At 61.7% G+C, this 25,450-nt stretch overlaps 3 protein-coding genes across 8 annotated transcripts in view; 2 read left to right on the top strand and 1 right to left on the bottom strand.

The window, feature by feature from the left end:
- LKAAEAR1 (LKAAEAR motif containing 1) overlaps nucleotides 1-314 on the top strand; it is a 3,558-nt gene extending 3,244 nt beyond the window's left edge. For all 3 annotated transcript variants that reach the window (XM_073888326.1, XM_073888327.1, XM_073888328.1), the window contains one exon: nucleotides 201-314. Coding sequence is in view for 1 of the 3 variants with exons in the window: in XM_073888328.1 (XP_073744429.1) it covers nucleotides 201-218 (18 nt within the window). In the remaining 2 variants the exon portion in view is untranslated. The remainder of the gene's footprint in view (nucleotides 1-200) is intronic.
- Nucleotides 315-2,502: 2,188 nt separating this feature from the next.
- Nucleotides 2,503-8,515, top strand: RGS19 (regulator of G protein signaling 19). Of its 2 annotated transcripts, none has more exons than XM_025864956.2 (6): nucleotides 2,503-2,597; nucleotides 5,633-5,730; nucleotides 5,910-6,031; nucleotides 7,274-7,348; nucleotides 7,432-7,666; nucleotides 7,758-8,515. In XM_025864956.2, the coding sequence occupies exons 2-6, from the start codon at nucleotides 5,701-5,703 to the stop codon at nucleotides 7,947-7,949; spliced, it is 654 nt and encodes a 217-aa protein (XP_025720741.1). In that variant the 5' UTR covers nucleotides 2,503-2,597; nucleotides 5,633-5,700; the 3' UTR covers nucleotides 7,950-8,515. The 2 variants fall into 2 exon arrangements, with proteins under 2 accessions (XP_025720741.1, XP_025720739.1); XM_025864954.2 differs by lacking the exon at nucleotides 2,503-2,597 and adding an exon at nucleotides 2,932-3,175.
- Nucleotides 8,516-9,266: 751 nt separating this feature from the next.
- On the bottom strand, nucleotides 9,267-17,510 carry TCEA2 (transcription elongation factor A2). 3 transcript variants are annotated; one of them, XM_073888275.1, is made up of 10 exons: nucleotides 17,166-17,510; nucleotides 14,129-14,191; nucleotides 13,694-13,799; nucleotides 12,566-12,656; nucleotides 11,339-11,469; nucleotides 11,068-11,124; nucleotides 10,513-10,667; nucleotides 10,297-10,440; nucleotides 9,682-9,753; nucleotides 9,267-9,486 (listed from the first exon to the last, which is right to left on the bottom strand). In XM_073888275.1, exons 1-10 carry the CDS (start codon nucleotides 17,493-17,495, stop codon nucleotides 9,478-9,480), a joined length of 1,158 nt encoding a protein of 385 aa, XP_073744376.1. In that variant the 5' UTR covers nucleotides 17,496-17,510; the 3' UTR covers nucleotides 9,267-9,477. The 3 variants fall into 3 exon arrangements, with proteins under 3 accessions (XP_073744376.1, XP_025720736.2, XP_025720737.2); XM_025864951.2 differs by having other exon boundaries at nucleotides 10,297-10,443; nucleotides 17,166-17,379; XM_025864952.2 differs by lacking the exon at nucleotides 10,297-10,440 and having other exon boundaries at nucleotides 17,166-17,379.
- Nucleotides 17,511-25,450: the final 7,940 nt, after the last annotated feature.

Below are 25,450 nucleotides of genomic sequence, written 5' to 3' on the forward strand. Positions count from 1 at the left end.
GACCCCCACCTCTGTAGCTGCTTAGGGACTAGGAGGGAAGAAAAGGGGGGCGCGGTGTTTGAGTAGAGCTGGGGAAGGAGGAACAAAGGGAGAGAAGGTGGCTTGGGCTGAGGACAAATCGCCAGGGAAAGCGAGGCTTTCTCTCTGTCCACGTACGCCCTGAACAGGATGTTCTCTCTGTCCACGTGTATCATGAACAGGATGACAGCCAGCCCTGACTCCCCAGGACCCCAGCACTCTGTCTCTCGGGGATGTACTGACCACCTAGAACCATTCCATCTGTTTGGTAAATGCATATCTCATTCCATCACTTCTCTGAGTCTCCATTTCTTGATCTTTAAAATAGAGATCTTGAGGGTCTCACCTGAGCTGTGAGTGAGCACACAGTGAGGGCTCCATAAGGGTGTGGATTACTCTGCAATGGGGGACCACACAAAGCCCTGCGGAGAAGACTAGCAACAGAGTGGCCTCACAGGCAGCTCTGCACCAGACACTGAGCTAGAACACGGTGGGCCCTTTGATCCCCATACCAGGGAGGGGGGCCCGAGGTCTGCAGAGGAGGCCAGGGAAAGTGGCTGAGGACATTTCTGTGGGGCCCAGAGGAGGCTTCTGCTATGGGACAGTGAAGCATGCAGGCCAGGCCCCAGTGTACTGGAGACTGTGCAGGGTCGGGTGGATTCCTGTGGCTGCAATCATGCTCATGCTCTGGACAGAGGGTCCTGGGTTTAAATCCCATATCCACCATTACCTGCTGCAAAGTTACTGCCCAGCCCATCTGGATTCCTCCCATGGAATACGGGTGTGCTCTGTGTAGAGACAGACTCACCAGAGAAGGTGCAGGACACCCAGAACGGCTGGGGCAAGGGGAACAGAGTACAGGCCCAAGTGGCCACAGAAGGCACAGTGTATGGAGGGCTGGCGGAGCGGAGGGAGTAGGGAGTGGCATGAGTACGGAGAGAAGTGTGCTGACCTCCACCCATGGCCAGCTGTGCCACACATGTCTCAGGAAGGGGTAGAGACACCGCACCAAACACTGTGGGATCAGCCTGGCTGTGCGATGTTGCCAGGTGCAAGGGGGTGGGGCCTGGCCTGACTCTGTAGGACCTACCTCTCAGGACGGTGACCTAGGCTAAATAAGCAGCAGCCACCTCCTGTCTGGACAGGCTTCTGGCCTCTGCCCTGGCCTGGCCAGCCCGTCAACTTGGCAGCCAGATAGCTGTGTGGTCATACCAGCCAAGGCCCCTGGGCACACACCCCAGGAGGCACCCCAGCCTGCACGGCCCCTCTCACCTCTCTGACCTCGTCTCACACTCTCCCCCAAGCTTGGCCTCCACTCTCCCCAGGCCCCTGTCCTGCCGTTCTGCCAACCCTGCCCTTTACTGAGTGACACCTCCCTCCTCGGCTCCGTGGTCCTCCTTAGCCCTCCTGACCTCTAACCCAGTCTGCCAGTCTGTTTCTTGTCTGCCCCAGGGCTGGTCCGCCTGTCTCGCTTGCTGCTGGGGCCCACCAGTGTCTGGCACACAGGGTGCACTCAGATCATCACTGAATGAATGAGAGGCACATGTAAAATCACCACTTTCCTTTCCGTCTTGAAGAGTTCTGAGAAACGTGTGCATATTGACTTGTGCATTTTGTGTGCCAGCCTCGGGCATCAGGAACCGAGCGGGCTGAGTGCCTGCACGGGGGACAGGAGATGGGGGCACAGACACTGCAGACCATTTCCAGAGCAGGGTCGGGGCCACACTGACACTGGCCCAAAGCATGCTGGGATAAGAAATCTAACTGACAGCTGTAACGGATCATACAATATCACGGGAGCCCGCCAAAGAGAAGGGACAGGGCATCCGTGGCAAAAGGGAGGGTGTGGCTTTAAACCTTAGGATATCTTGGGGCAACTGGAGGAGTTGGAAAAGACTCACCCAGTCCCCACAGACAGGAACATTTGGTGATTCCTGATGCAAGAACCCATACCCCCAGCGCCCACCAGCACCGCGGCATCGGACCCCCTTTCCTTGGGAAGCCCCCTAGAGCGCGGTGCCAGCTCACTCTTAACCCTGCTTTACAGGGGAGAGCCCACAGTCCAGAGAAGCTAGGGCAAGGCCTGGACGGCAAGGAGCGTCTAGGACCCCGGGTCTTGAGGGCACTTGTGGCCAGACACTGCACCAGAGTCTCATGAACGCCCACAAGAATGGCAAAGCTGGACTGGCCTCCTTGAACAGAGTGGGGGACACAGCCACGCCCCCATCTATTCCAGTACCGGCTCAGGCCGCCCTGGGTCCAGAGGCCCCATTATTAGCACCTCATCTCCACAGGCTACCTACCCCTAGGCGACAGTGGGGACTTGGGCGCCCCGCCGGATATGCCGGGTAGTGGGGAGGGGGCGGGTGGGGCACGAGGCCAGCCGAGCGCGGGGCGGGGCGCGCCTGGCAGGGCGGGCCGGGCACCTCCCCGCGCGAGGAAGTCCCGTCCCCGCGCTTTGGGGAAGTGCAGCCAAGGCGCCTGCGCACTGCACCCTGCGCCCCCTCCCCGACGATCCGGCCGGACCTCGGGGCGCGCGGGCCAGCAGCGGCGGCGCGAACGGCTCGGGAGCGCGGCCGGTGAGTGCGCGCGCGCGCGGCGCCGAGGACGGCGGCTCTGCCCCTCCCGGCCCGGGGCCCGGAGGCCGTACGGGGCGGGAGCCTCGGGAGCTGGCGCCCGGATCCGCACCCCAAGGACTCCAGCCGCGGGGTCCACGTGGACCCTGGGCCGCGGCGGGACTGGAGCCATTCCCCCGCGCGTGGGGGAGGGGGCGCTGCAACCGGTTCCCCTTTTTCTGCCGCTCAAAGCCTGGGGAAGTGATTGCTCAAAGGGGGGGGCCGGAAGAACCCAGGTTTCCGCGTCTCCCGCCCCCCCCAGCCTGGTGGGGAGGGGCCGAGGCGGGACACCCTGTCCGCCCCCGCCCCCACCCCCTTGGATCTGGCAGCCACTCACCCTGCAGGGCGCAGGGGAGGCGCTGCGCCCCCGGCCCCAGCTGATCCGGGGCTCCCGGCGCCGGCCTCCCTCCAGAACGCCGCAGGAGTACCTCCTGCCGTCTGACTCGAGTCCCTGCTGCTGCAGTGCACGCCCCTTCGGCAGCCAGGGTGGGGCCCAGAGGGAACCTGGCCCCTCCCGCCCCCACCTCGCCTTTGGGTCGATGGTGAGTGGGGCGCCATGGCGAGTTCCTTCAGATAGGGGTGGGGGCGTCAGTCAGAGGCTGGGGGAAGGGACCCCTCCCTAAAGAAGGAGACAAGCTCTACCAGGCCAGGTCTTGCCCGCAGAGAGAGGAAGAGAGAAACAGGTTGCCCCCACCACTGCAGAGGTGGGGTGGGGGCAAGGGTCACCAGGGTTAGAAAGACCGGGCCTGCCTTGGAGGAGTCAGGCTCGGGCGCCTCCACCTATCAGATGGGGGGCAGCGACAGGAAACGTACTGAGTGCCATCAGAAGCAGGGAAAGGAGCCCCTCTGTCAGCCCTCTGCCCAAAGGTTAGGGCATTTTTTTCTGGGATTGTCACATTTTCTTATTCTTTTTTTGGACTGGGCGGGCTCAGGGACGTTCTTTTTCCTTCTGTGGAGCAGAGTAGCAGCCGCTCCCAAGGGAACCTCTGTCCCCAGAGGCCAGGCTTTCTGCCTGTCCAGCCTCTCCCACCCCAGACTTGGGGGCCAGAGCCTAAGGAGCTGGGAAAGGGGAACAAGTTCCCTCCCTAATGCCAGGATGAGGGGCAGGAACCCCAGTTCAGACCCTGTATCACCTCAGCAGACAGTGAGTGAACAGGTGACCCCAGTCAGCCTGAGGAGGGTGCAGGGAGCCAGGTCCAGGCCTGCAGCTGGGACAGAAGACACTGACCCCAAACACAGCCTCCAGCCCCAGAGGCCCCCTGGATCTACACCCCCAGACAGGGCCCCTCCTCTAATTCAGAGCTGAGTCTTTGGATGCTAGGGAGGGGAGAGGGGACAGGGCCCTGCCCCCACTCACAGTGGGTGGGGGTGCCGAGGAGGAAGAGCAGTTTTCTGCCTGGCTACCAGACCTCAGAGGTTGCCACACCCCTTCCTTTCCCTAGAAGCTTGACCCCTGAGGGAAAGGCAAGCTGTGGGGCTGCTGCTTCCCCATCTGCTTGCCCGGAGCCTGTGGGACCCAGTTGGAGGGTCCCCTCCCCCATGGTCTCAGGGGAAGCCAGGTAGCTGGTAAGGGGCCTCAGCCCCAGAGGACCCTATACTTTGCCCCGTAGATTCGGGTCAGGGCAGGGCCTCTGCATGCCCAGGTCCTGGAGGCAAGGGTGCTCTAAGTGCATAACTCACACGCGGTCCTGGCAACCCTGCTCCAGGAGCTGCCTAGCCCGGTTCTGCTGTGGTGCCTGCCCTAGAGCACCCACCCTTCCCTCCTACCCTGGGAGATCCCAAGAGGCCAACATGGACCAAAGGGGGATTGAAAGTCCACAAGCTGAGGGATGGGGGCAGCAGGGAGGATGATAATTACATGAGAAGATAAAGTGAAAGCAAGTCATGAGCCTCCAGGCCGCCAAGATGGGGGTTGGGTACAGGACTGGACGGCTCAGCCATGCAGGGGAGCACCCCAGGCCCTGTGGGTCCTCACCTAGGCCAAAGTGGGCACAGGCAGGGGCCGTGGTGGGAAAGCATTCAAAACTGCCCCCAGAGCACTGATTGCCCACCCTGGTGGGATCGGCGGGTGGCCTCGCGGGGGTGGGGGTGGGGAGGATCGGGCTCCTCGCCCTGGCTTGGGGCTCCAGGGCCCGTGCCCCCTGGGTGCCTCCACCATGAAACATGGGTACAGACATTGAAGAGAATGCTGGCTCTCACCCCCTCCAGGGATCCCGCATCCCTGACCCAGGGAGCAGGGCACCCCGACCCATTGCTACCCCCCGCTCCTCTCCCCCTCTGGCACCCCAGGCTGTACTGGTTTCCACAGCCTGGTGGGGGTGGGAGGAAGGGAGGCTGGGAGACCCTGGGTGAGGTAAGGTACCAGCTGGGGGTTGGGGTGCTAGGGGCAGCATCTAGGACCTAGGAGCCATCGGTCCCCAGGAGGCTCATGGCCCTCCTCCCCTGTGCCCTGCTGCACTTCCCACACCCTCAGAACGTCCTGCCCCACTCATCTCCATGCTGCAGACCTCGTCAGCTGCAAACAGGCTGGAATCCTCTGGGGCCCGCACAGATCTGGGCTCCTGGTGGAGAGCAACCCTCCCCACCTCCCTCACCCCCTGCAGAAAACCCAGAATGGAGGGAGCTGGGGAGGGGGTCTGAATGTCTTACTACCACCCTTATGCATTAACCTGTAGCCCCAGACTCTTGGGGCCCCCCGTCCTCTTGGGAGGGGCCAGGAGCCGGAAACCAAGAAAGAGGAACCCAGACTTCCGGCTTCCCAGGGACGGAGCAAATGAGGGTGTCCCGGAACCTCCTGTGGAGATCTTGTCTGGGGCCCCCTTCTCACTGTCCCTGTCCCTGCTCATAGGCTGGGGCAGAGGCAGGAGCCTGAACAGAGTGGCCTGAAGGTGGGGGGCAGGGGAGCAGGCCCCCCAGGGCTCTTGGAAGGACCCCTTCCAGGGGACGAGTAGAGACTATAGTCCCAGGTTCTCAGTGAGAACCTCCACCTCTCTTCTCAGACTCCCAGGCTGTGGTGAGGGTCCCGGAGCCAGCACCACGGAGCCCGGGCGACCTCCTCCACCCACCCATGCCCACCCCGCATGAGACTGAGAAGCAGGTGCACCACCTCCACCCTGCCTCTGCCCCCATTGTGGGAACGGGGGCGGGGGGGGGCAAAGAGTTGGGAGACCCTTGACCGCCCGGGAGGCCAGGGGGGTGACCACCAAGGGGAGTCAGGGAAGAGGTGTGGGGGCCCCAGGTTCTGGCCTGGAGCTGAGGAGGCCCCCATATCACCAGCACGTAGGGCCAGAGGAGGCAGACCAGCCCCCCTCGATGTCCAGTCATGACGCGGCCCCTCCGGCTGCCCCCAGCCGCAACCCCTGCTGCTTGTGCTGGTGTTGCTGTTGCGGCTGTTCCTGGTATGTGGGGACTGGGGTGGGGGGCAGGGGCGGTGGGGGGGCTGTGTAGACATGGGGCCCCAGATCCTGCCCCCAGACCCTCAGATGGCTTACGAGGCCCTGCCTCCCACAGCTCTCATCCAGGGGTTGCTGGGCCCTGCTGACCAGTGGCCAATGCCCAGACTCCTCTGTATGTGTGGCTTTCATGTCTGGTGTGCCTGAGGGTATGTCCATGTGTCCGTGTCCACCATATGTGCACTCCTCTGTCCACTTACTCAGCACGTGCTGATGCCGCCATGACCCAGCCTGAGCTGGCCCTGGGGTCCTACAGAGGGAGAAACAGAAGTACATCCTACACACTGTTCGGTGGAAGGACACTGAGCAGGGACCTGGCCTGGGGACAATGGGGATGAGCTTCCAGAGCAGCCTGCCAGAGGGCGGGTGTGGGGCCTCCAGGTGGTAACAAGGTTCTGTAAGCCTGTGGAGAAGCTGTTGGGAGTTTTCATGTCTGACAGAGGCCTGGCCCTATTCAGGCTTCCAACCCATGGCTGTTGAGTGGACAGCGCTGTGGGGAATCAAAGGGGGATCTGCTGACTGGTGAGCGGTTCAAGCCTGAGACAGGAGAGGGGAGCCATGAAGAATTAGAACGCACTAAGACTTTGGCTGTGGGGGCCGAGGGGGAGTTTGGGGTCTAGCAGATAGGGTAGGAGAGGAACAGAGTTCTCTGTCTGTTTGGGTTTCGAAATGTCTGTTAGACATTCCAGTGGCCCTAGAGGGAGATCTGGCTGGAGGCATGGATGTGGAAGCCAGCCCTGACACCGGGTGAGGAGCCAAGGGAGGGAAAACGGTCCCTTGGGGAGAATCAGACACACATAGGCTGGGGCTTTCTTACTGCATCAGCTGGGACCTCTGGGAGAAAGGGGTGGGGGCTGAGGTCAGGTCAGGGAGGTGCACAAGGAATCGGTGAAGTCCTGGAGGCTAGGAGACAGGAGCGGTATCCCGAACACCACTGAGACAGCCTCGGTCCCAGGGGAGAGACAGGAGGGGTGGTGGGCTGCAGCAGGTGCAGACCCTCCTTCCCTGGAAGGTGTGAATGGAGCAGACTCCAGAGCTGCCCACCTGCAGTGGGTTCACACAGAAGCTGAGAGTCCCCGTGCCCCGTGTGTGTGTGTGTGTGTGTGTGTGTGTGTGTGCACGCACACGCACACATGCCAAGGCCAGAGGTACTGGGGAGGCCAGTGCCACCTTTCTCTCTGCGGGTAGGAATGAAGAGCGGCGGCGAGCATGGCGGGTCTCCCGGGAGAACAAGCTGCAGCCTCTCCCCAGTTGTGAGGCATGGTAGGTGTGGCCAGCCGTGTGTGTGCGTGTGTCTGGGTGGTGGGGGTGCAGGCCTGACCTGGCCTGGCGGGGAATGCCCACAGCGCCACGCCGAGCCCTGAGGAGGTGCGGAGCTGGGCGCAGTCCTTCGACAAGCTGATGCACAGCCCAGCGGGACGAAGCGTGTTCCGGGAGTTCCTGCGCACGGAGTACAGCGAGGAGAACATGCTCTTCTGGCTGGCCTGTGAGGAGCTCAAGGCTGAGGCCAACCAGCACGTGGTGGACGAGAAGGCCAGGCTCATCTATGAGGACTACGTGTCCATCCTGTCCCCCAAGGAGGTGCACCGCCATGGGGACCCAGGGCAAGGGTTTGGTGGGGGGCAGGTGGGGACACCTCCTGGGCCCCTGACCCTGGCGCCCTGTCCCACAGGTGAGCCTGGACTCCCGAGTGCGAGAAGGCATCAACAAGAAGATGCAGGAGCCGTCCGCACACACATTTGACGATGCACAGCTGCAGATCTACACACTCATGCACCGGGACTCCTACCCCCGCTTCCTCAGCTCCCCCACCTACCGTGCCCTGCTGCTCCGGGGGAGCTCCCAGTCCTCCAGTGAGGCCTAGGCTGCCCATCACAGCGGCACAGACACGGGACCCCTCCAGTGGGCAAAAGACTGGGTTGCCTGCACAAGCGTGTGTGAGCAGGTGTCCGGCACACCGCAGGGGCCCAGCACCCGAGGGCAGTCCCAGACTGGAGCCCCCTCTCTACCCAAGGGACCTAGTACCCTGAGGTCCCGCTAAGAGGCAGGTGTGAGGGCCTCTGGGACCAGGCGGCCCCTCCCCAACCAGCTCCCCGCTGGCTGGCCAAGTGCTTCTGCTGGGGCTCCTGCTTGGGGAGAGGGACCCTCCCAGGAGTTCTCATGGACCCAGCAGCTTCACTTGGGCCTCCTCCCCAGGCAGCCGGGGACCTTGAGAAATGCCTCTGATGGGAAGCAGGGCCTCTGTATTGTCTAGTTGGGACGTGAGGAAACTCTCCGATTCAAGCTGTCTGCACCCAGATCGGAACCAGAACCTCAGAACTAGGCTTGAGGCAACAGGAGCCAGTTTCTTTTTTATATTTTCATTAATTTTAAACCTGGAAACATGTCCTTACTGTATTTTATCAAAAAAAGAAAATGTTTTCATATTTATCTCCATTCCTTTTTCATCCAAAATAGGATCTTATTATTGAAGATATTTTTAATGCAAACGTCTCTCCTTTCTTTCCACATCTGGGGGGAGATTCAGGAACGAAGAATTGTCCCAGACCTAGTGCAGGGAGCAGAGGAGACCTGGCCCCAGTGGGCAGCGGTGCTCAACACTGCCCCAGTGAGGGTGCCAAGGCCAGGGCGGGACGCTGATGGGGGTGGCCTCCACAAGGCACACGCTTGCCACCCCATTACCTGAATCTCTAGGAGGCGAAGCGATTCAAAGCTGTAGTGGGTCCAGGGCCCACCCCATTCACTCCGTCGTCAGGAGCAGAGGGTCAGGGTGAGGACAAGTCGTCATGAATGGCTAGGGGACCCAGAGGTAGCCTCCTGCCCATAAGCCCTGGGCCCTGAGCTACAGTGCCTGGGGAGGTTCGGGAGACCCTGGGTCCTCTGTGTGCCTAAGGCCCCCTCCCACCTGATCCCATGTCTGTGCATGCCCACGCCCACGCCGTGCACCCCCAGGACCTGCCCCTCCTCCATGGGCACACACAGGCAGAGTCTGCCCCCAGTGTTCTGAGGGCCCACGGGCTCTTCCCTCCATCTCTGTTCCATCAGGGCCAAACCTAAGTATCACCTGATCCCAAGGAGGAGGGTCGTCATCCCCCGTGGGGGAGGGGGGTGGGCAGGAGACCCAGCTCACAGCCCAAGACTGTGCATGGTCCGCCAGAACCAAGGGCCAGAAACTGCACAATGGCAAAAAGAAACATTTAATAATTTGGGGAGAAAGGAAGAAAGGTGTACTGCAGGCATGATGGGGGAGCAGGATGCACAGCCCCCTGGGGAGTTCAGGGGGGCACAGGGTAGGTCTCAAGAAGCAGTGTCTGTCTGTCGACAGGACGCAGGGAAGGCTGTGGCAATGTGCTGGCTGCAGCCCAAGGCTTCACACGCGTCTCAAGGAGGGCTCAGCAGAACTGCAGCAGACGGATGAGAGGCATCAGCCACATGGATCCCAGGACCCCCGCAGGGCGAGAGGCAGGGCTGGGGTCTCCACCCCCCTGCTCTGAAGCCCCAGGAGGCCAGCCGGGCATGTCTGTCCCCCATTTCATGTAACACGGGTCCCACACAGGCTGGACACACCCACCTCCCGAGAAGGCCTGCCCACCTACCTTCCAGCGATTTCCACACTCATTGCAGACAACAAAGGTGGTCATGGGCTCATCAGAGCTGCGGGTCTGCACCTGCGGGGAGGGCTGTGGTGAGAGGGGCTGCCCCAGCCCCAGGACTCAGTCACCTGGAGCAGGAGGCCCCGAGATGCAGGTCTTCCCTGGAGTCACAGCGAGGGGAGGCTACCCATCCCTTTGGGTAGCGCTGGCATTGCAGCCCCTCGGCCCCTCTGGGGGACCCCACTGAGGCTGCCCAGTGACTCCAACCCTTGTCCCCTTACCAGGGACCTTACCAGGGACCCCTGGCATATCTTGAGGTCCACATCAGCGCCCACCTCCATGGGTCTGAGCGTCGTCCTGTGGCCACTGCCAGGCTGCGCAGCACACCCACCCACCAGCCAGTAGCAACATTCCTGGGGCCCCTCCATGCTGGGGGAGGCCAGGCCCCCCATTTTAGTGCCCAGAGCAAACCACCCCCTGAGATGCTGCTCACTGGGGCCCACGGGTGCTGGGCAACGGAGGAGGCTCCAAAGGTGCCCTCCACAGTGTGTGCGTCCAAGGAGCCCTGGGGGCAGGCACGGGCTCCGGGGAGCGTTAGGTCAGGTGGCCGGGGCGCACCTGCGTGTAGGTGCAGTTCTTCCTCCTGCATTTCCCGCAGGTGAACAGGTCCGTCTGTGTGCCCCCCGTGCGGGCCATCTGGTGCTCTCGGATGGCCTCCTTGGTCATTGCCTTCCGGATCTCCTTCAGCTCATCACTGGCCATCTCCTGGGCAAGGAGCCATGTACTTACCACTGTGCACAGGGGCGGTCCCCACGCCCCTCCAGCAGGACTCACCTCCGATGTCATCACAGCGATCTGCTGGGGTGTTATGGCGCCACACAGTACGTTCCGTCGCAGGTCGGGGTTCTTAGCGTCCTTGAGGTTGGAGATGCGGCTCCTCACACGGTTTTTGTACTTCATGTCCGTGTTCCCCACGTCCCGGAAGATGCGTGCAAGTGTTTAAGGACCTATCCAGAGGCCAGTGCTGCTGCCTTCCACCCACCCCATGGGGCCAGCCGAGGGAGGCCAGCGAGGGCCACATGGGGGGAAGGGGAGCCCAGCAACTCTGTCTGCCCACCCACGCCTGCAGCAAGTGGAGGGGCAGCTGCCGGGGGCCCCCACCGGACCCACCCGTGGCTGAGGCCCAGCTGCAGGTTCAAAGCCCCGGTGACCCAGGCCCCACCAGCGGGCAGAATCAGTCCCTCAGCAGGTCCAGGGAGGGCCCTCCTGGTCCACCAACCAACCGCCTGGCGAGGGCGCTGAGGCCGTGGCCACCAGGGGAAGCCAGGCCTGGCTGTCCTCATGACTCCACCAGAAACCCCAGATCCCAAAGCCCCACATAAAGGATATATTCCTCAATCTGGGCTGACAGGCCCTCGCAGTCCGCACCGACGGCCATGTGATCATCTGCAAGAGGCAGCCCTGGCTAGCCACCCCACTAGCTGCCCCCCACTTCCAGCCTGCCCAGCTCCGAAGCCCAGGACCCAGGTGCTCTGGTGACCCCAAGGCCCCCTGCCCCCCACCCGGGGTCCGCTGCAACGGGCTAGGGGAGAAGGCTGTCCCTGAGGACCCTCTGAACTCAGGCCACCCCAGGACTCAGGGTGCACACTGGGGCACTCACGGTCTGTCTGCAGGGCGGCGGTCAGCATCTCGCGGCACTTGCTACGCACAGCATCGCAGGTGACCGGCACCGGGGGAAACGTGGTGATCCTTGGGGCCGATGGCATCCTGGGCAGCTCTGGCCTCTTGCGGCTGGAGAAAGACACACGGGTCCCCAGAAAAGCCAACGGTACAACCACAATGCCCCAAATCCTGTCTCTTCTACCTTCACAGCAGCCCATGGGCCTGCCCCCGCAGTCCAGCCCAGCATGTCCTCGGGGTCTGCCCAGTTGGCCAGAGGCAGTAAAGCCCACCGGGTGGGGCGTTCTGCCCAGAGGAGGGCACTATGGGGGCAGCATCTCCTGTAAGGGTCCCTGCCCTCCGGGAGGCCAGAACACCAGGCCACACGGCTCAATACCAGCTGCCATTTCAGGGAGAGGCAGATAGTGTTGGGGGTCGCCCCATCCAGCACAGATGCCCCTTTAAAGACTGGGCACTCCCCACAAGCTGCCTGACGACAAAGCTGCATCTACCCAGCCCTCCCCTCACACCCCTGCATCTCGTGACCCCCACATAAGTTAGGGGGAGCAGGGGCTTCCTGGAGGGAGCAACAGGTGCCGACGGGTAGATGAACCCATAGCCCTGCACAACCACACTGAATTGAGAGATCAGCCTTTGCTGGCCTCCCACCACCTCTGCCCAGTGGGGTCAAAGGCAAAGCAGCCTATGGGCCACAGCCTGTCCCCATGAGGACCCCCAGTCTCCAAGACTGCCCTCCCTGGGGCCGCAGCAGTGAGGCCTCAGCAGCCCCAGAACTCACGTCATGCCGCAGCCTGGGGCACCCAAGAGGAAAAGGGTTCAGCAGCAGTGGGACCCTGGGATAAGGGGTCTGCTCAACCAGAGCCAGCCAGTGCGAACCAGACCCCAGGACACGGATGTGGAGCTGGGGGACGGCAGCAGAGGGCTCCCACATGGCTCTCTGTGCAGCAGGGTGGACACAGCCCCACCCTGCATATGGTTGGGGCTGGAAAAACACAGGGTCCAGAGGAGCTCTGGAAGAGAAGCGAGCAGCAAGAGGCCTACCAGGCCAGGCAGGGCTCCCCGGGGAAAGTCCCTTCCAAGGAACTGGAAGGGCTGATGTGTTCAGCAGCCCCAGGGCACAGGGAAACCTGCACTTTCATCTGCTGAGCAGGAGGGACGGACTGGGGGGGGGGGGGTGGCACAAGCACCAGTATTCCAGATGCACCACCTGGGATCCTTGGCCTCGGGGGCCTCCTTCGAGGACGACGTGGGCAGAGGCCCGCCCCTCCTTTGCTCCCTGGCTTTGGCATCTGAAGCATCTGCAGGTACCATGAAAGGCAGAGGTTGGCCAGGGGGAAGCAGAACCAGAGGGCAGGGCCAGGCCAGGGAGGGGAGCAGATCACCACCAAGGCACAGCCTTAGTCAAGCCACCAGCCCTAACCCGCCCACCCTAACCCCAGCCAGGACCCTAGCTGCTGAGCCTTCCATACCTGGGGCCCTCTATCCTCCCTCCTCAGAAGGTCCTAAGACAGCCCCCACACTCCTTTCCTACCCCCTCAAACAGGCCACCTGTGAGGCCTCTCTGGGGTCCGTCATCCTGGCAGAAAGGACAGCCATCTGCCCAAAGTGACCCTTCAGTACGGAGCCCCCTGAGTGACAGCCCCCCCAGATGAAGTGTTTGAACTTGGACGAAGACCAGGTGTGGTCATTCCCCAGCTGGGCCTTGGGGGTCACAGCAAACCACCGACCACTGAGCACATCCCCCACAAGGCTCCTGAAACCCGAGCCTGTGCTGGGGACCATCCCACAGGATGAGAAGCATCCCCCACACACCAGAATAAACACACTTGTCCAACGCGTAGGCTGACGGCCACGCGGGACTAGAGAGACCCAGGACAAAAGCTCTATTTTGCAAGGTTTGGACAGAGCCCAGGAAAGGCTGGGAAGGGAGGGGGGCCTCAGGGTCCCAAGGTGGGCATCCCTGCGATCCCAGCTGCCCCCGTCCCGTCTGAGTGCCTGTGCCTCCTTCTCCTCTTCGCTCCCTGGCCTCCCAGCATCTCCTCCGGCTCCCTGCCCTCTAGCTGCGCTGACCCCTCTCTCTGTATGATCTCCCCACCTGTGCCAGGTCCCTCCAGGTCCCCGGCCACCCTCAGTGCAGTCCTGCTGCTACCTTCAGCGGTCTTTTCTCCTTACTCTCGATGGATCCCCTGTCGTCCCAGCCCCAAGCCTTCCTGGACCAGTTCTGGAACAACCCCACTCCCAGCTGGCCCGGGCTCAGGGACAGCACTGCCAGCACCCTACACAGTGCTGACCAGCGAGGGGCCCCAGTTCCCAGCCCGCGCCACCTGACCCGCACCCAGGAGCTTCTTCCAGGACTTGATGAGAGACTTGGCCAGCGCGATGACCTCCTCATCCGAGCTCTGCTTCCGCAGGGCGTTGACAGACATGCCGACCCGTGTAGACTGTAAGGCAAGCAGCCTGGGCTGGGGGGACGGCAATCAGACCCTCCTCACAGGCCCTCCGAGGCTCCCACAGGGCAGGGGCTGGGGACCAGCTTGTGAGGTGGATACCCTTTCCGAGGGCTACTGTCCCATGTGGAACCCAGGATCCTCAGCGAGAAACAGGGTGGGTTTTCCGTAGATGCCCCTTTGTCTTCCTGAGCAACAGACAGAAGCAGGGACGGTCTCCTCTGGGACAGACATTTGTGCTAACCAAGGCCCCGGGGAAGGGGCCAGGAAGCCCTGCCAGGTGCCCAGGAGCTGTCCCAGGCAGGAGGCACACAGGGCCCTACCTGCAGCAGGTGCAGCGTGACAGGCATGGCCTTCAGCTCCCGCAGCAGGTCCATGGCTCCCTCCTGGAAGGAGAAGGGGGACCTTCATAAATGACTTCGAGGTCTTGGTGGACAATGCAAGAGGGGGGCACAAGGAATAACAATTCGGAGATCCACCTGGGGCCACATGCCCAGGGAGGGCCAGAATGAGAAGGAAAGCGGGCTTGGCAAACTCAACCCCAGTGTTTTGGGTCACTGACCAAACCATGGTTGCAGGAAACAGCTCCAAGGACCGCAGCCCCTCCCCAGCAGGAGGGCCGCACCCAGGTGAAGGTGTGGCCCCAGGGGTACTCACTCCCCTGTCCAGTCTCATATCCCTTGCGGTGGGCTGGGCAGCTTCTCCTTGAAGTGGCTCACCCACCAGCCGAGAGGGGTCAACCCGAGCAAGATCAGTGTCCCCTGCAGAGGCCAAACACTCTACTCCCATCACACCCATACCCACAGCCAGATTCAAGTCCCATGGCCCCACCCTTCATCAATCCCTCTAGGCCTTGCCTTAATCCTCAGGCCAGCCACCTTCCCCACCTTGCCCCCTCCCACCCCCATCTGTTTCTTCAAAGCCCTCCCTCACACCAAGGCCATTCACAAATGGGCTGCTCTCTCCACTCCAGGCTCAGCTTAAGGTTCCTCAAGTGTGCCAAGTTGCTTGCCCCACGACTTTTGCACCTGCTGCCCCCACTGCCAGAAATACCTCCCAAATACCTACAGATTTGTACCCTTTTATTCAAAGGACACCTTCTTGGCAAGGCCCCTCCTACTTAAAACTGTGACCACACCCCATGCAACACACAACACCTCCAACCTCCTCCCCTGCTTTGCTTTCTTCCACAGATGCTTCCCTTTTTAACACACTGGTGTTTTAACATGTGGGTCTTCCCCTTGACATGAAGGGGGCAGAAGTAACCTGACCCAGACACTCAAGGTTGTGAGACCTTCATGTCTTGAAGCCCAGGCCTGGCCCTGCCCCACCCCCCACCCCACCCCCCAATCTGAGTGACATCTATGCTCTGCAGCCCCCTCCACATCACCCCCAGCAGGCTCTGCCCCTCAGGCTGGGCAGAGTCCAGCCCTGAAATGACCTCTGCAGGGAAAAAAGATGGTTGTCAGAGCCAAAGACACAGTGCCACTCACTGATCAGTTTTCTGTGGCTCCAGACCAGAGGCAGAAACCCAATTCCTGACTTCCCAATCATGGGTCCCAAATCCCCAAAGAGGCCTCCCAGGCACTGGAACCACTGCCAGCCCTCACTGCCCATGCCACAGTACCCTCAAACGCCTAGGCACGTTCCTGGTCCAGAGGGTGGTCAATGCCCCCTCCTCATGCTCTGCTGTGCTTCCACCTGGACACACCCTCCCCTAGCTCCACCTGGCCCCACCCAGCCCTCCGTGGGTTCTAGGACCCATCTCTGACCCCACCTGGGTGGTGTTGTCTCCTTCAGGAGAGGAAGCAGCTTCTTTCTCTGGTCATCTCTGGAAACAGCTCTAGGTTGTTCCCACACCCTTGCTCTGTGCTGCCCACGGTCCCCCGAGGGTATGAACTCAGTGTGTGTGTGTGTGTGTGTGTGAACAGTGTGTGTGTGTGTGTGTGTGTGTGTGTGTGTGTGTGTAGGGGGCTGCTGCTTGCTGGATGAATGAGTGGGAGACAGCCCCCTTTTAGGCCCCAGCGTAGAACCCTGTCCAGAACCTGGTCAACAGGGACCCAGGACAAGCCTGCTTAACCCAAAAAACCACCCAAAGCACCTGAGAGAGCCGACAGTCCTGGAGTGGCTGCCCAGGGATCTCAAGCCCATGACTGAGCCTCCTCCACCACCCTAACTAGTTGCTCACAGTCTGTGGGGGAGAGCAGGTTGTGTTTATTGAGCATCTCCGGGAGCCAGCCAGGACCCCTGCCAACATCCTAAAGGCAGGTACCACCCACCGAGGATGCTTCTATGTGAGGCTATGCAGGTTGTCTGAATCTCAAAGCTGAAAAGGGGCTGAGACTGGAACCCCATCTACCGGGTTCCTCTTAGATACCACAGCACAGCCCCCTCCAAACACTCACTGGCCACAGGACGGCACGGGCCGGGCACCACCGTGAGCACAGCTGGGCCGGGGCTCTATCACCAAGGCACTCCCAGGCCAGGCTCACCGCACCCCCCAGGGCTCCATCCCAAGGGTCTCTATGTATCTACCCACTCCCCAGTTGCTGCTGGCTGAGTGCTGGCTACGGAAGGGAAAGAATTTATTAGGGAAACCTGGTTCTTGTAGGGCAGGGACAGATACAGGGGAAAAAAGGGGGCCTCTAAACCAGGAAAGGCCTCTGGCCTGCTTGTGAAGGGGCTTGATGGGGGCCACAGCCCCAGGCCGACCAGAGGCAAGGGAAGCGCTGTAGCTCCGGGAGGGAAAGGGGGTCCAGGCTCACACTCCAAACTCCTGAAGGCTCAGAAAGGGTGAGGGAGCCTTAGGGTGGGACAGAGGGCTCCGGGCCGGGGTTGGGGCTCTGCGGAGAGTCCTGGGGTGGGGGTGAACTGTGAGGGTGCCCAGGCTGAGGAGGAGGAGGACACGGGGGGCGGGGCAGCCAGCACGAAACGTCTGAACAGGCTGGGGCTCCAGCAAGGCCTGGAGGGCGGGGCCGAGGGAAGCTTCCGCCGGCCGGGCTCCGGTCGGGTTGGGGGCGGGGGGTGGTCTGGAGTTAGGGGGCGAGGGAGGAGACGGATCTCAGGTCTGCGGGGTCTCGGCCTGGTAGCGGGGGTCTGAGTCCAGAGAGGGCGGCTCCCCGGACCGGGTCCAGGCCCGACCGCGGCCTCTGCCGTGGGTGCGGGAGTGAAGGGCAGGGCTGGCCCAGGGCAGGGGTCTCGGCCACCGACGGGGGTCTCCCCACGTCCCGGGAGTCTCTGCTGGGGCGGGGTCTCGTCCTGCCCTTCGGGTGGTCTCCCCGACCCTGAAGGGGGCTCGGCAGGCTCGGCGGGGGTCGGCGGGGCGGGGGTCCCGGGGTCCTGGCGGCCCGCGCCCCTCACCGCGCTCTTCTTGGTCACCATCTTGTCCAGCCTCCGGGCGATCCGCGCAATCTCCTCTTCCTTGCCCATCATCGCCTCGGGGGCAGGGCCCCCAGCGCCCGCCGCGCCAGCCTCAGCCTCCGGGCCTGGACCCCTGCCCCGGTCGTCGCCGTCGCCCGCACCCGTCACAGCCGACGCAGCCCTACCGCGGGCGGGAGACCCTCCGTTCAAACCCCCGGCCCCCGCGGTCGCCGCGCTGCATCGTGGGACATGCAGTTCCCACGGCCGCCCACCTCGCGCGCACTGGCCCCGCCCTGGACCACAACTCCCAGAAGACACGCAGATTTGCATGGCTTCCTGGGGAGTGTAGTCCTGACGCGGGCCGTCGCCGGAGGCCGACTGGGCCGAAAGACTCGCAGTCCCACAAGCCCCCGCGCGAGCCGGTTAGCCGGCGGAGGGCGCTGCGGTAGCGCGGGGCCAGAACGTACGTGCCGGTCCGGACGCGACCCCAGGTTTGTGCCTTCCCCGACCCTCCGCCCCGGAGCGCCAGGTGGTCCGACTGTGTAGGACCCATAGAGGCACGTTCGAGTTCGTCTCCTGTCTCCACCCGCTTGGAGCCTTCTTCTTCCACCTTCCGCTGTCCCAGGACAGCCGGACCCGCGGGAGGACTCCCGACCCCACCCCGCGAGCCTGCGCGGACCCCCTGCGCGGACCCCCTGCGCGCTCTGGCCTGAATCCTGGCCTCTGAGCCCTGGTGCGTGGCGCCCGGAGGTGGGAGGGGAGCTGTGGCCAGATGCGAGGGTCGGAAGATGCCTGGGACGGGGAGAGGCTGCGTGGGCAAGGCCCTGCCTCCGGAGTCAGCTGCCGGCTGTGAATCCCCGGCTCTGTGCCTCGGTGTCCCCATCTGTGAAATGGAGATGTTAATATTGTCTGCCTCACAGGGCTCCTTTCGGGGTGTCGTCAGTTGATAAACCTCATGCACTGAGAACAGGTCAGGGCACAGGCATGAGCAATTCAGTTGTCACCTTTGCTGCCGGAGGTCCCTGGGAATGGCCAGACTGCATTCAGTTGGAGGGATGGCCCTGGCCGGTAGAGGGCTACAGAGGGGCAGAGCGAGCATCCCCTCCAGGTGTCTGCCACGTCCTCAGTGATGCGATGCTGGGTGGTTTGCTGGACAGGGCACAATTCTGGGGGAGGGTACAAGCCAGGGAACTGATGTCTGTAGTGCTGTGGGCCCCACCCCACAGTCACTGAAATTCAGGCCAAGTAACTGTGAGACCGGGTGGCAGATGGGACGACCAGACGACTCCGGCTGACCAGGCCTTGGACTCTCAGTGGAATTAATTAGATATGATTGAGCTTCCCAGCAGCCAAAGTGAAAAGGAAAACATGGTTACTTATGAGATTCCTTAGTAATCATAAGGAAAAAGCATAGAGTTCCTTAGAGGGAGCAAAGGTTTTCCAGGACAGAGGCCCTGTGGTGGTGAACACATCACCTCACTTCCAGACCGGCTCTGAGCTGGGGCCATAGCTCTGACCCATCCCAACCAAGCAAGTCCTTAGATGGCCAGAATCCCCTGGTCTGGACATGTGTAAGCCTCTGAGGGTCTGGCCACACCAAGGACACTGGGAAGCTGGAGACACAGCCTTCAGCCCTGCTCTGGGCAAGCAGTGACGGTGAGAACCAGGAGCTGGCTGGGCTGCTGTACAACAGGCACCAGCAGGAACCCCAGAGATTCACGCTGACCCCCGTCGCCCACAGACACTTGTCCACGGAGGCCGCCCGGCCAGGCCTCTGAGACAGACGGGGAAGCCGCTTCGAGGATTTCCTGAAGCAAACTCACCATTGTGCTGAAGACCTCCAGCCACCACAACTGGGCATCCCGGGAGGCTGAGCTGAGCCATGGCTTCTGACAAAGCCTGGGCCACAGGGGAGGGAGGGCAGCATAGCCCTCAGCCTCTACCCTCTGGAGCAGGCAGATCTATGTCCAAGAGAACTCAAAACAGCTTTGGGTCCCTAAGAGTAGAATCAGAAAGGAGAGGGGCGCCTGGGTGGCTCAGTCGTGAAGCGTCTGCCTTCGGCTCAGGTCATGATCCCGGGGTCCTGGGATCGAGCCCCGCATCGGGCTCCCTGCTCCGCGGGAAGCCTGCTTCTCCCTCTCCCACTCCCCCTGCTTGTGTTCCCTCTCTCGCTGTGTCTCTATCAAATAAATAAATAAAATCTTTAAAAAAAAAAAAAAAAGAATGAGGAGATCAGGACAGGCCTCTCAGAAGCATCACCTGGTTGTGAAGATTTGTGCCAGACACCTGACCTTGGCCAAGGCATCAGTTGGGGTAGGGTCTGGGCCATCAGCACAGCCCCCTGGGGCAGGTCACTGTCAAGGCCCAGCTTCAGGGTCAGTCTCCATCTGATTTCTCCACAGGACAGATGGGCACCAGGTGCTGGGGAGGAGAGCAGGCAGGCAGACACCCTGGAAAACCAGTGGGGATTCACTCTTGACCCTGCTTGGGAAGACCTGCTGATGAGGGACTGTCCCACCATCTGTGCAAGGAACTCAGTGTAAGGAATGCCTCTCAGTGTGGGGCTGGTTGAATGGTTTAAGCCACAAAGATGTGACTAAAGTATAACTAAGGGAGCTGGTTAAGAATGAAGACTCTTAGGGGCGCCTGGGTGGCTCAGTCGGTGAAGCGTCTGCCTTCGGCTCAGGTCATGATCCCGGGGTCTTGGGATCGAGCCCCGCATCGGGCTCCCTGCTCAGCGGGAAACCTGCTTCTCCCTCTCCCTCTGTAACCTCCCCTGCTTGTGCACACTCTCTCTGTCAAATAAATAAATAAAATCTTTTAAAAAAAGACCCTTGCCTCTTATACTCCATGGGTGGGCTTTGAGGTCTTTGTCCCCAGTCCATAGGGTACAGAGGCACAGAACCCTGGCCAGCCAGGGTGGATACCGAGCAATGGGCACCCAGAGGAGGGCAGGGGCTCAGGAAGCTCGGGGCTGTGCTCCCAAGTGTGCAGACGGTGTCCCAGGACTGGGAGGTGGATGGTGGTCTGGAGTTTGTACCCAGCCCCTGTGATCTTATCCAAGCTGCTGAGAGGGACAGAGGCAGTGACAGGATAGAGACTGGGGGATGGGGGAGACAGGACAAGTCTGGCTGCTGAGGAGGGGCACTGGGTGGGGTGGGAGGGAGAACAGGACCCCGGGTCTCAAGCTGGGGGTCAGGGATGCACAGCCCGTCAGAAAAGAAACCAAGCGGGGAGGAATGTTCATGCCCTTCCCGTTGCCCTCTGGTGGAAGCATACAGTTGTTCCCTTGGTTTTGAAGCAATGACCCGCATCTCACAGCAGTGCCAGGACCGACCATAGCACAGACTAGAGCCACTTCCCGCCACGGCTGTCCTGCTGATGCTCCGGGCGCTCACTGCTGCTGGAGTCTGCAGCAAGAAAGAAGTGCTTAGACTGGGGTGCCCAGGGGACTCAGTCGGTGAAGCGTCTGCCTTCTGCTCAGGTCATGAGCCCGGGGTCCTGGGATCAAGTCCCACATCGGGCTCCCTGCTCAGCCTCCTTCTCCCTCTCCCCACCTCCTGCATGTGCTCTCTCTCTCTCAAAAAAAATAAAATCTTTATTTTAAAAAAGTGCTTAGGTTTCTATATCACACTTTTTTGTTTTTCTATATCACATATTTTAGGAAATATTTTGATAACTGTGTTTCACTGTAACTGGTTTCCTTTGTAACCCTATGAGCTTTACTTTCTGCACTGCCCCATTATGTGGCACCAAGGTAAGGACACGGAGGAGAGGAGGAGCTGTTGGCTGAGAACTAGGGCCCTTCCTCTACACCGCCATAATGGAAATCCTGGCCTGCCTTCCTTGGACCCTTTCTCCTCCATAAGAAACTAGATGGTCTCCACCTCCAGAGGCTCCAGCGATAAGCCACAGGACAGCTTGTAAGGAGCCTGGCATGTCTTGGTGGATCTTGACTGAGGCCCACTGAGGTTGCAGATGAATGGAGACCAAGACACTGGGGCCCCTGAAGGATGACAGCCAGGAGGTGGGGGCTCCCAGCAGAGGGCTGGGCTGTAGGGCTGCAGAGGCCATCCCAGGAGCCCAGCCCAGGGCAGGGCAGGTGATGGGGAACAGGTGGGCGCAGGTGGCAGAGGAGGCAGGGTACTTCCGAGCTGGAGACCTGGAGGCCACAGCTGTTCCCCTGTGACAGGAACCCTGAACCCTGGCAGGTCCAGTCCTGCATGGAAGGGGTATGGCCCCATGCAGCATGAATGGGAAGCCCAGGATCCAGACAGGGTGATCCTGCTGCGGGGCCTGTGTGGTCCATGATGAGCAGTGGCCTCTAGGTGGCAGGAGGGAGCCACAGACCAGCTGGCCAGCCAGGTGTCCGCTGCCCTCCGCTGGGGGAGGTGCAGTCCATTCTGGCCACAGCTGTGAAGCGGCCAGAGTAGGGCAGAGAGGGCCTCATCTGTGGGGGCTGTGGGGGCTCCCACCCTCACCAGGGCTAAAGCTGGGGCAGCACCCACCAATCCCCAAAGTCAGTATTCCACCTTCAAAGTCCCTGGTCTGGGGGCCCCCGTGAGTTCATGACCCTTGGGACCTTGCTCAGCACGTTCACAGCCCACCCCAGACCCCTCATGGACCCTACCCAACCTTGGGAACGTCCTCCTCCAAGAAGCTGCCTGGGCCCCCAGACCATCCGGTACCCTCAGAAAACTGCCCCCAGAGGGTAGCATCAGGACCGTGGGGGTTCTCCTGGAGGGGATTTATGTAAACCTGGCTGTACCCCACTAGGGCACTCCCCAGGGCTGCGGCCTTCCAGACCTTACCCTGACCCCTCTGCAAATGAAGAATTTCATTTCTCTTTGCTACCCACAAGCAACCCAAGTCACAGGGGACACAAAGTTGCTCACATGTGTGTACAATGCCATACCGGAGGTCCTCGTGCACAGACACTCAGAACCACCTGGGACTGTCCATGAGGTGTCTGTCTCCCAAGGACCGCTCAGCCGGGAAAACAAGGCCTTCCACCCACCCTCTGCCACATCCCTAGCCCAGGACACCTAAGAGTTGCTCAGTAAATATGTGTCTCGTGAAGGAAGGAAGAAACAATAGCACACAGGGGTGGGCAGGAAGGGACCCACACTTACCAGCCACCGCCCAGCAAGGGAGCCCCAAAGACAGGCCCCGCCCACACGCCCAGGGAGGGCCGGCTCCGGACTGACCTCCCCTGCTGCGTTGGGCTGAAGGCCTGACACACAGACCCTCCTAGAACCAGCCGGGGCCCTCCCCTGAGGACCCCCAGCCTCTCCTGCTGAGATGGGCCCAGGAAGGGCGGGGGGACAGAGAGCTGAGAGCCGGGTGGACCTGACAAGGTGGTGGGAGTCAAGGCAGGGCCTCGCTGGGTTGGGAGACTGAGCCATGAAAATGTAGATGTGTGGGTGGAGGTCCAGGGGCTCCTGACTGGAGGTCAGAGGTGAAGAGGGATCAGCAAGGAGCAAAGAAGGAGCCCCCAAGGGATGGGAGACAGAGTGCTTACCCCCCCAGACCCACCCCACCTGCGCTTCTCCAGAATGCCCTCCTGGACACTCCACAGGCCCACTGCCAGGGGCCCTCCCTCAGTGCCCATGATGGTCCCATGGGGCAGGCCCCACAGAAGAGCAATACGCAGGCCTGCCCTCAGGAGCCTCCTCTGTGGGAAGCCCGGCCCTGTCCTGGGAGTTCTGCCCTGAGAGGGACCTGGGGACACCCCAGCGACACCCCCAAGGTCCAGGACACAGAGGCTGGACCAGAGGCCCTCCCCCATCCTCAGTCCGGAAACATCGGAAGCTCAGGCCATTTATTTTTCTATTTGTGTCCCCTGCCCCCTGCCCGCCCAAAGCCGGCCGTGACCCAAGCAGGTCGCATCCGTGCTTCCTTTCTGGCTGAGGCAGGGGCCTCAGTGGGAAGGCCTGTGCTGCCGCACTCACACGGAGCCCCACCTCACTTCCCATGGCCCCAGAAGCCCCCACCCACCCCCTGCTACCTTTAGGCAGCTCTCCCCTGGCCTGGGCACCCAGCTGTTTCTGCACCTCGTCCACCAGACCCTCCAGCCCACCATGGGGGTTGCGTAGAGCTGTGACCCCAGCCAATCCCACTGAGGCATCCCTCAGGTCCTGGCATCTTAAGTCGGGCAGGGCGGCGCCCCGGGACTGAGATCCAGCAACAGCCCCCTGTCCCATGTGCTCTCAGACACCTTGGCTCTGCCACTGCAGCAGCCCTTTCTCTGGGCCTCAGCCTCTCAGTCTGCAGAATGGGAAGAGCTGTCCACCCAGGGTAACATCTTTAGGAAAGTCCCCAGCCCAGCCCATAGCCTTGGCCCCAGCCCAGCTCCCTTCCCCAGAGGCAGCACTTGGGGGAGGCAGGAGGCATCCCCCAGAGGCCAGCAGCAGCCCTGGCGGCCTGCTCCAGGCTTGAACAATGTGCTTCCCTCACACAATTCCCAGAAAGGCAGCCCTCCCTGCCCTGCCAGCCAGCCTGGCGGCCACTCCACCCTCCCCATCCCCAGGGGCCCTGGGCGGGGGGGGGGGGGGGGGGGGCGGGGGGCAGTGTCAAGGGTTATGGGTGAAAGGAGGAGGTCTGACTCCCAGGGCACCAAACCCAGGGGTCCAGGCACACCAACCCCGCTGCCCTCCTGGAAACTCCTCAGGGAGGCAGCTTTCAGCTGAGAAGCCAGGCCCACTCCAGGAGCGGACCCCCTCCCCTTCTTTCCTGGTGGTGAGTCCATCCTTCCTAAGCTGCCCAGGCCCATCTCCACACAGCAGCTAAGCTGAGGCTGTGGAAAGCTAAGTCACTTCACACCCTCCTCTGCGCAAAACCCTCCTAAGTCACCAACCCTCCTTCAGAGAAAAAAAGGAGACCCTCCCGGCCCTTACACAGCTCCCTGCCCACTCCCTTCTGCACTCCCTGCTCTTCCCACATATCAGCTCAACTCCCTGCCCCAGGGCCTTTGCCTGTGCTGCTCCCACTGTGAACAAGGCTCTCCAGATATCCCCTCGTCTCTTTTCCATGTTCCCTGCTGGGGTTGGCTCAAAAGTCACCTCATGAAGTGACAGGCCATGAGCACCCTGGACTCCACAGCCGGCAGCACCATTCTCCAGAGCACACATCACAGCCTGGCGCCCCACATTCTGCCTTGTTTGTGGATCTCTTGATTGTCCCTCTCCCCTAGAACAGGAACCCCCTCCCCAGGCAAGTGCTTGGGTCTGTTTTGTTCACTGTCTCCTAGAACAGAGCTGAGTTCATAGCAGGCACTCAATAACAAACGAATGAAGGCATGAATGAATGATTCCTGCCCCTGAGTGAGAAGGGATGGGTGGTCCCCAGGAACACAAGCTTGCCCCCCCAGCCCATTTGGCAGTCCCAGCTGGTTGGGCCATCAAAGCCACTTGTCACAAAGCTAGGGCAGCAGCAGAAAAGAAACACAGCTGCAGGGCCCACTGGGGCTCTGCTCCTTCTCTGCTCCATTCCCAGGGCAGCAGAGGACTGTCACCAGAGCCTGGCAGGAGAGAGAGAGGCCAGGCCAGCCCAGGCAGGGAGGTCAGGGTGGGCACTGCCCAGGACACCCAGACAGCCCCACCTCCGCTCCTCCAAGAGCCCCTGAGGGGAGCAGGGCACAACTCCTGTAGGACTGGGACACCTGCAGACCCAGACCCAGGACACCCTGGTTTGAGTAAAGACAGCCATGGCAGCAGCTGCCCCGAGCCCGGACTGGGTGGCATGCGGGGCGGGGGGTGGGGGCAAAGCTGGGGGCAGGAGCTCCAGGCCCGGCCCGCCGGACGACTGGACAGACAGAGTGTCTGGCGCCTGCTCAGCCAGGCTGGCCCTCGGCTCCCTCCTCACAGCTGTGGCCTTCCTTCCTGAGCCGGCGTTTCCTGGCTCCTCCCTGCTGTTGCCACGGAAACCTAGAGCCTGGTTCCCATGGAGCCCCTGCTGAGCCTGAGTGGGGCCCACACAGCTCGCAGAAACCCCCAGGACACACAAGGCCACACCACTCCGCCCCAGGGTTCACAGAGCCCAGCACCCCAACTCAGCTAGAGCAACACCCCAGCCTCTGCAACAGCCTCGACACCTGGAACATCACAGAGTGCTCCGAAGCCTCCTCTATCACCCTCCTCACACCCACAAGGCCCTGTGCCCCCCACCTGTTCAGTCCTGTTGGCCCCCGTCCTCGTCACACACCCAAAATGCCCACAGTGACAGCACCACACCCACCCCCTCTGCTCACCCACCACAAGCCTACTGACACCCTAGTCCCCAAAACA

The sequence above is a fragment of the Callorhinus ursinus genome, unplaced genomic scaffold (genome assembly GCF_003265705.2).
Source record: "Callorhinus ursinus isolate GAN/ISIS: 27379988/994484 unplaced genomic scaffold, GSC_fseal_2.0 scaffold89, whole genome shotgun sequence".
Classification (NCBI taxonomy): Eukaryota; Metazoa; Chordata; class Mammalia; order Carnivora; family Otariidae; genus Callorhinus; species Callorhinus ursinus.

Bases quoted from the DNA above. Each gene is read 5' to 3' on its own strand.
- RGS19 (XM_025864956.2), top strand. From the start codon at position 5,701: ATGCCCACCCCGCATGAGACTGAGAAGCAG. The intron at 5,731-5,909 runs GTGCACCACCTC...CCATATCACCAG, and splicing joins CGCATGAGACTGAGAAGCAG to CACGTAGGGCCAGAGGAGGC. The intron at 7,349-7,431 runs GTAGGTGTGGCC...GAATGCCCACAG, and splicing joins CTCCCCAGTTGTGAGGCATG to CGCCACGCCGAGCCCTGAGG.
- TCEA2 (XM_073888275.1), bottom strand. From the start codon at position 17,495: ATGCAAATCTGCGTGTCTTCTGGGAGTTGTGGTCCAGGGCGGGGCCAG. The intron at 12,657-13,693 runs GTGCGGGTCAGG...TGGTACCTGCAG, and splicing joins GTCCTGGAAGAAGCTCCTGG to ATGCTTCAGATGCCAAAGCC. The intron at 10,441-10,512 runs GTGAGTCCTGCT...CTTGCCCAGGAG, and splicing joins TCGCTGTGATGACATCGGAG to ATGGCCAGTGATGAGCTGAA.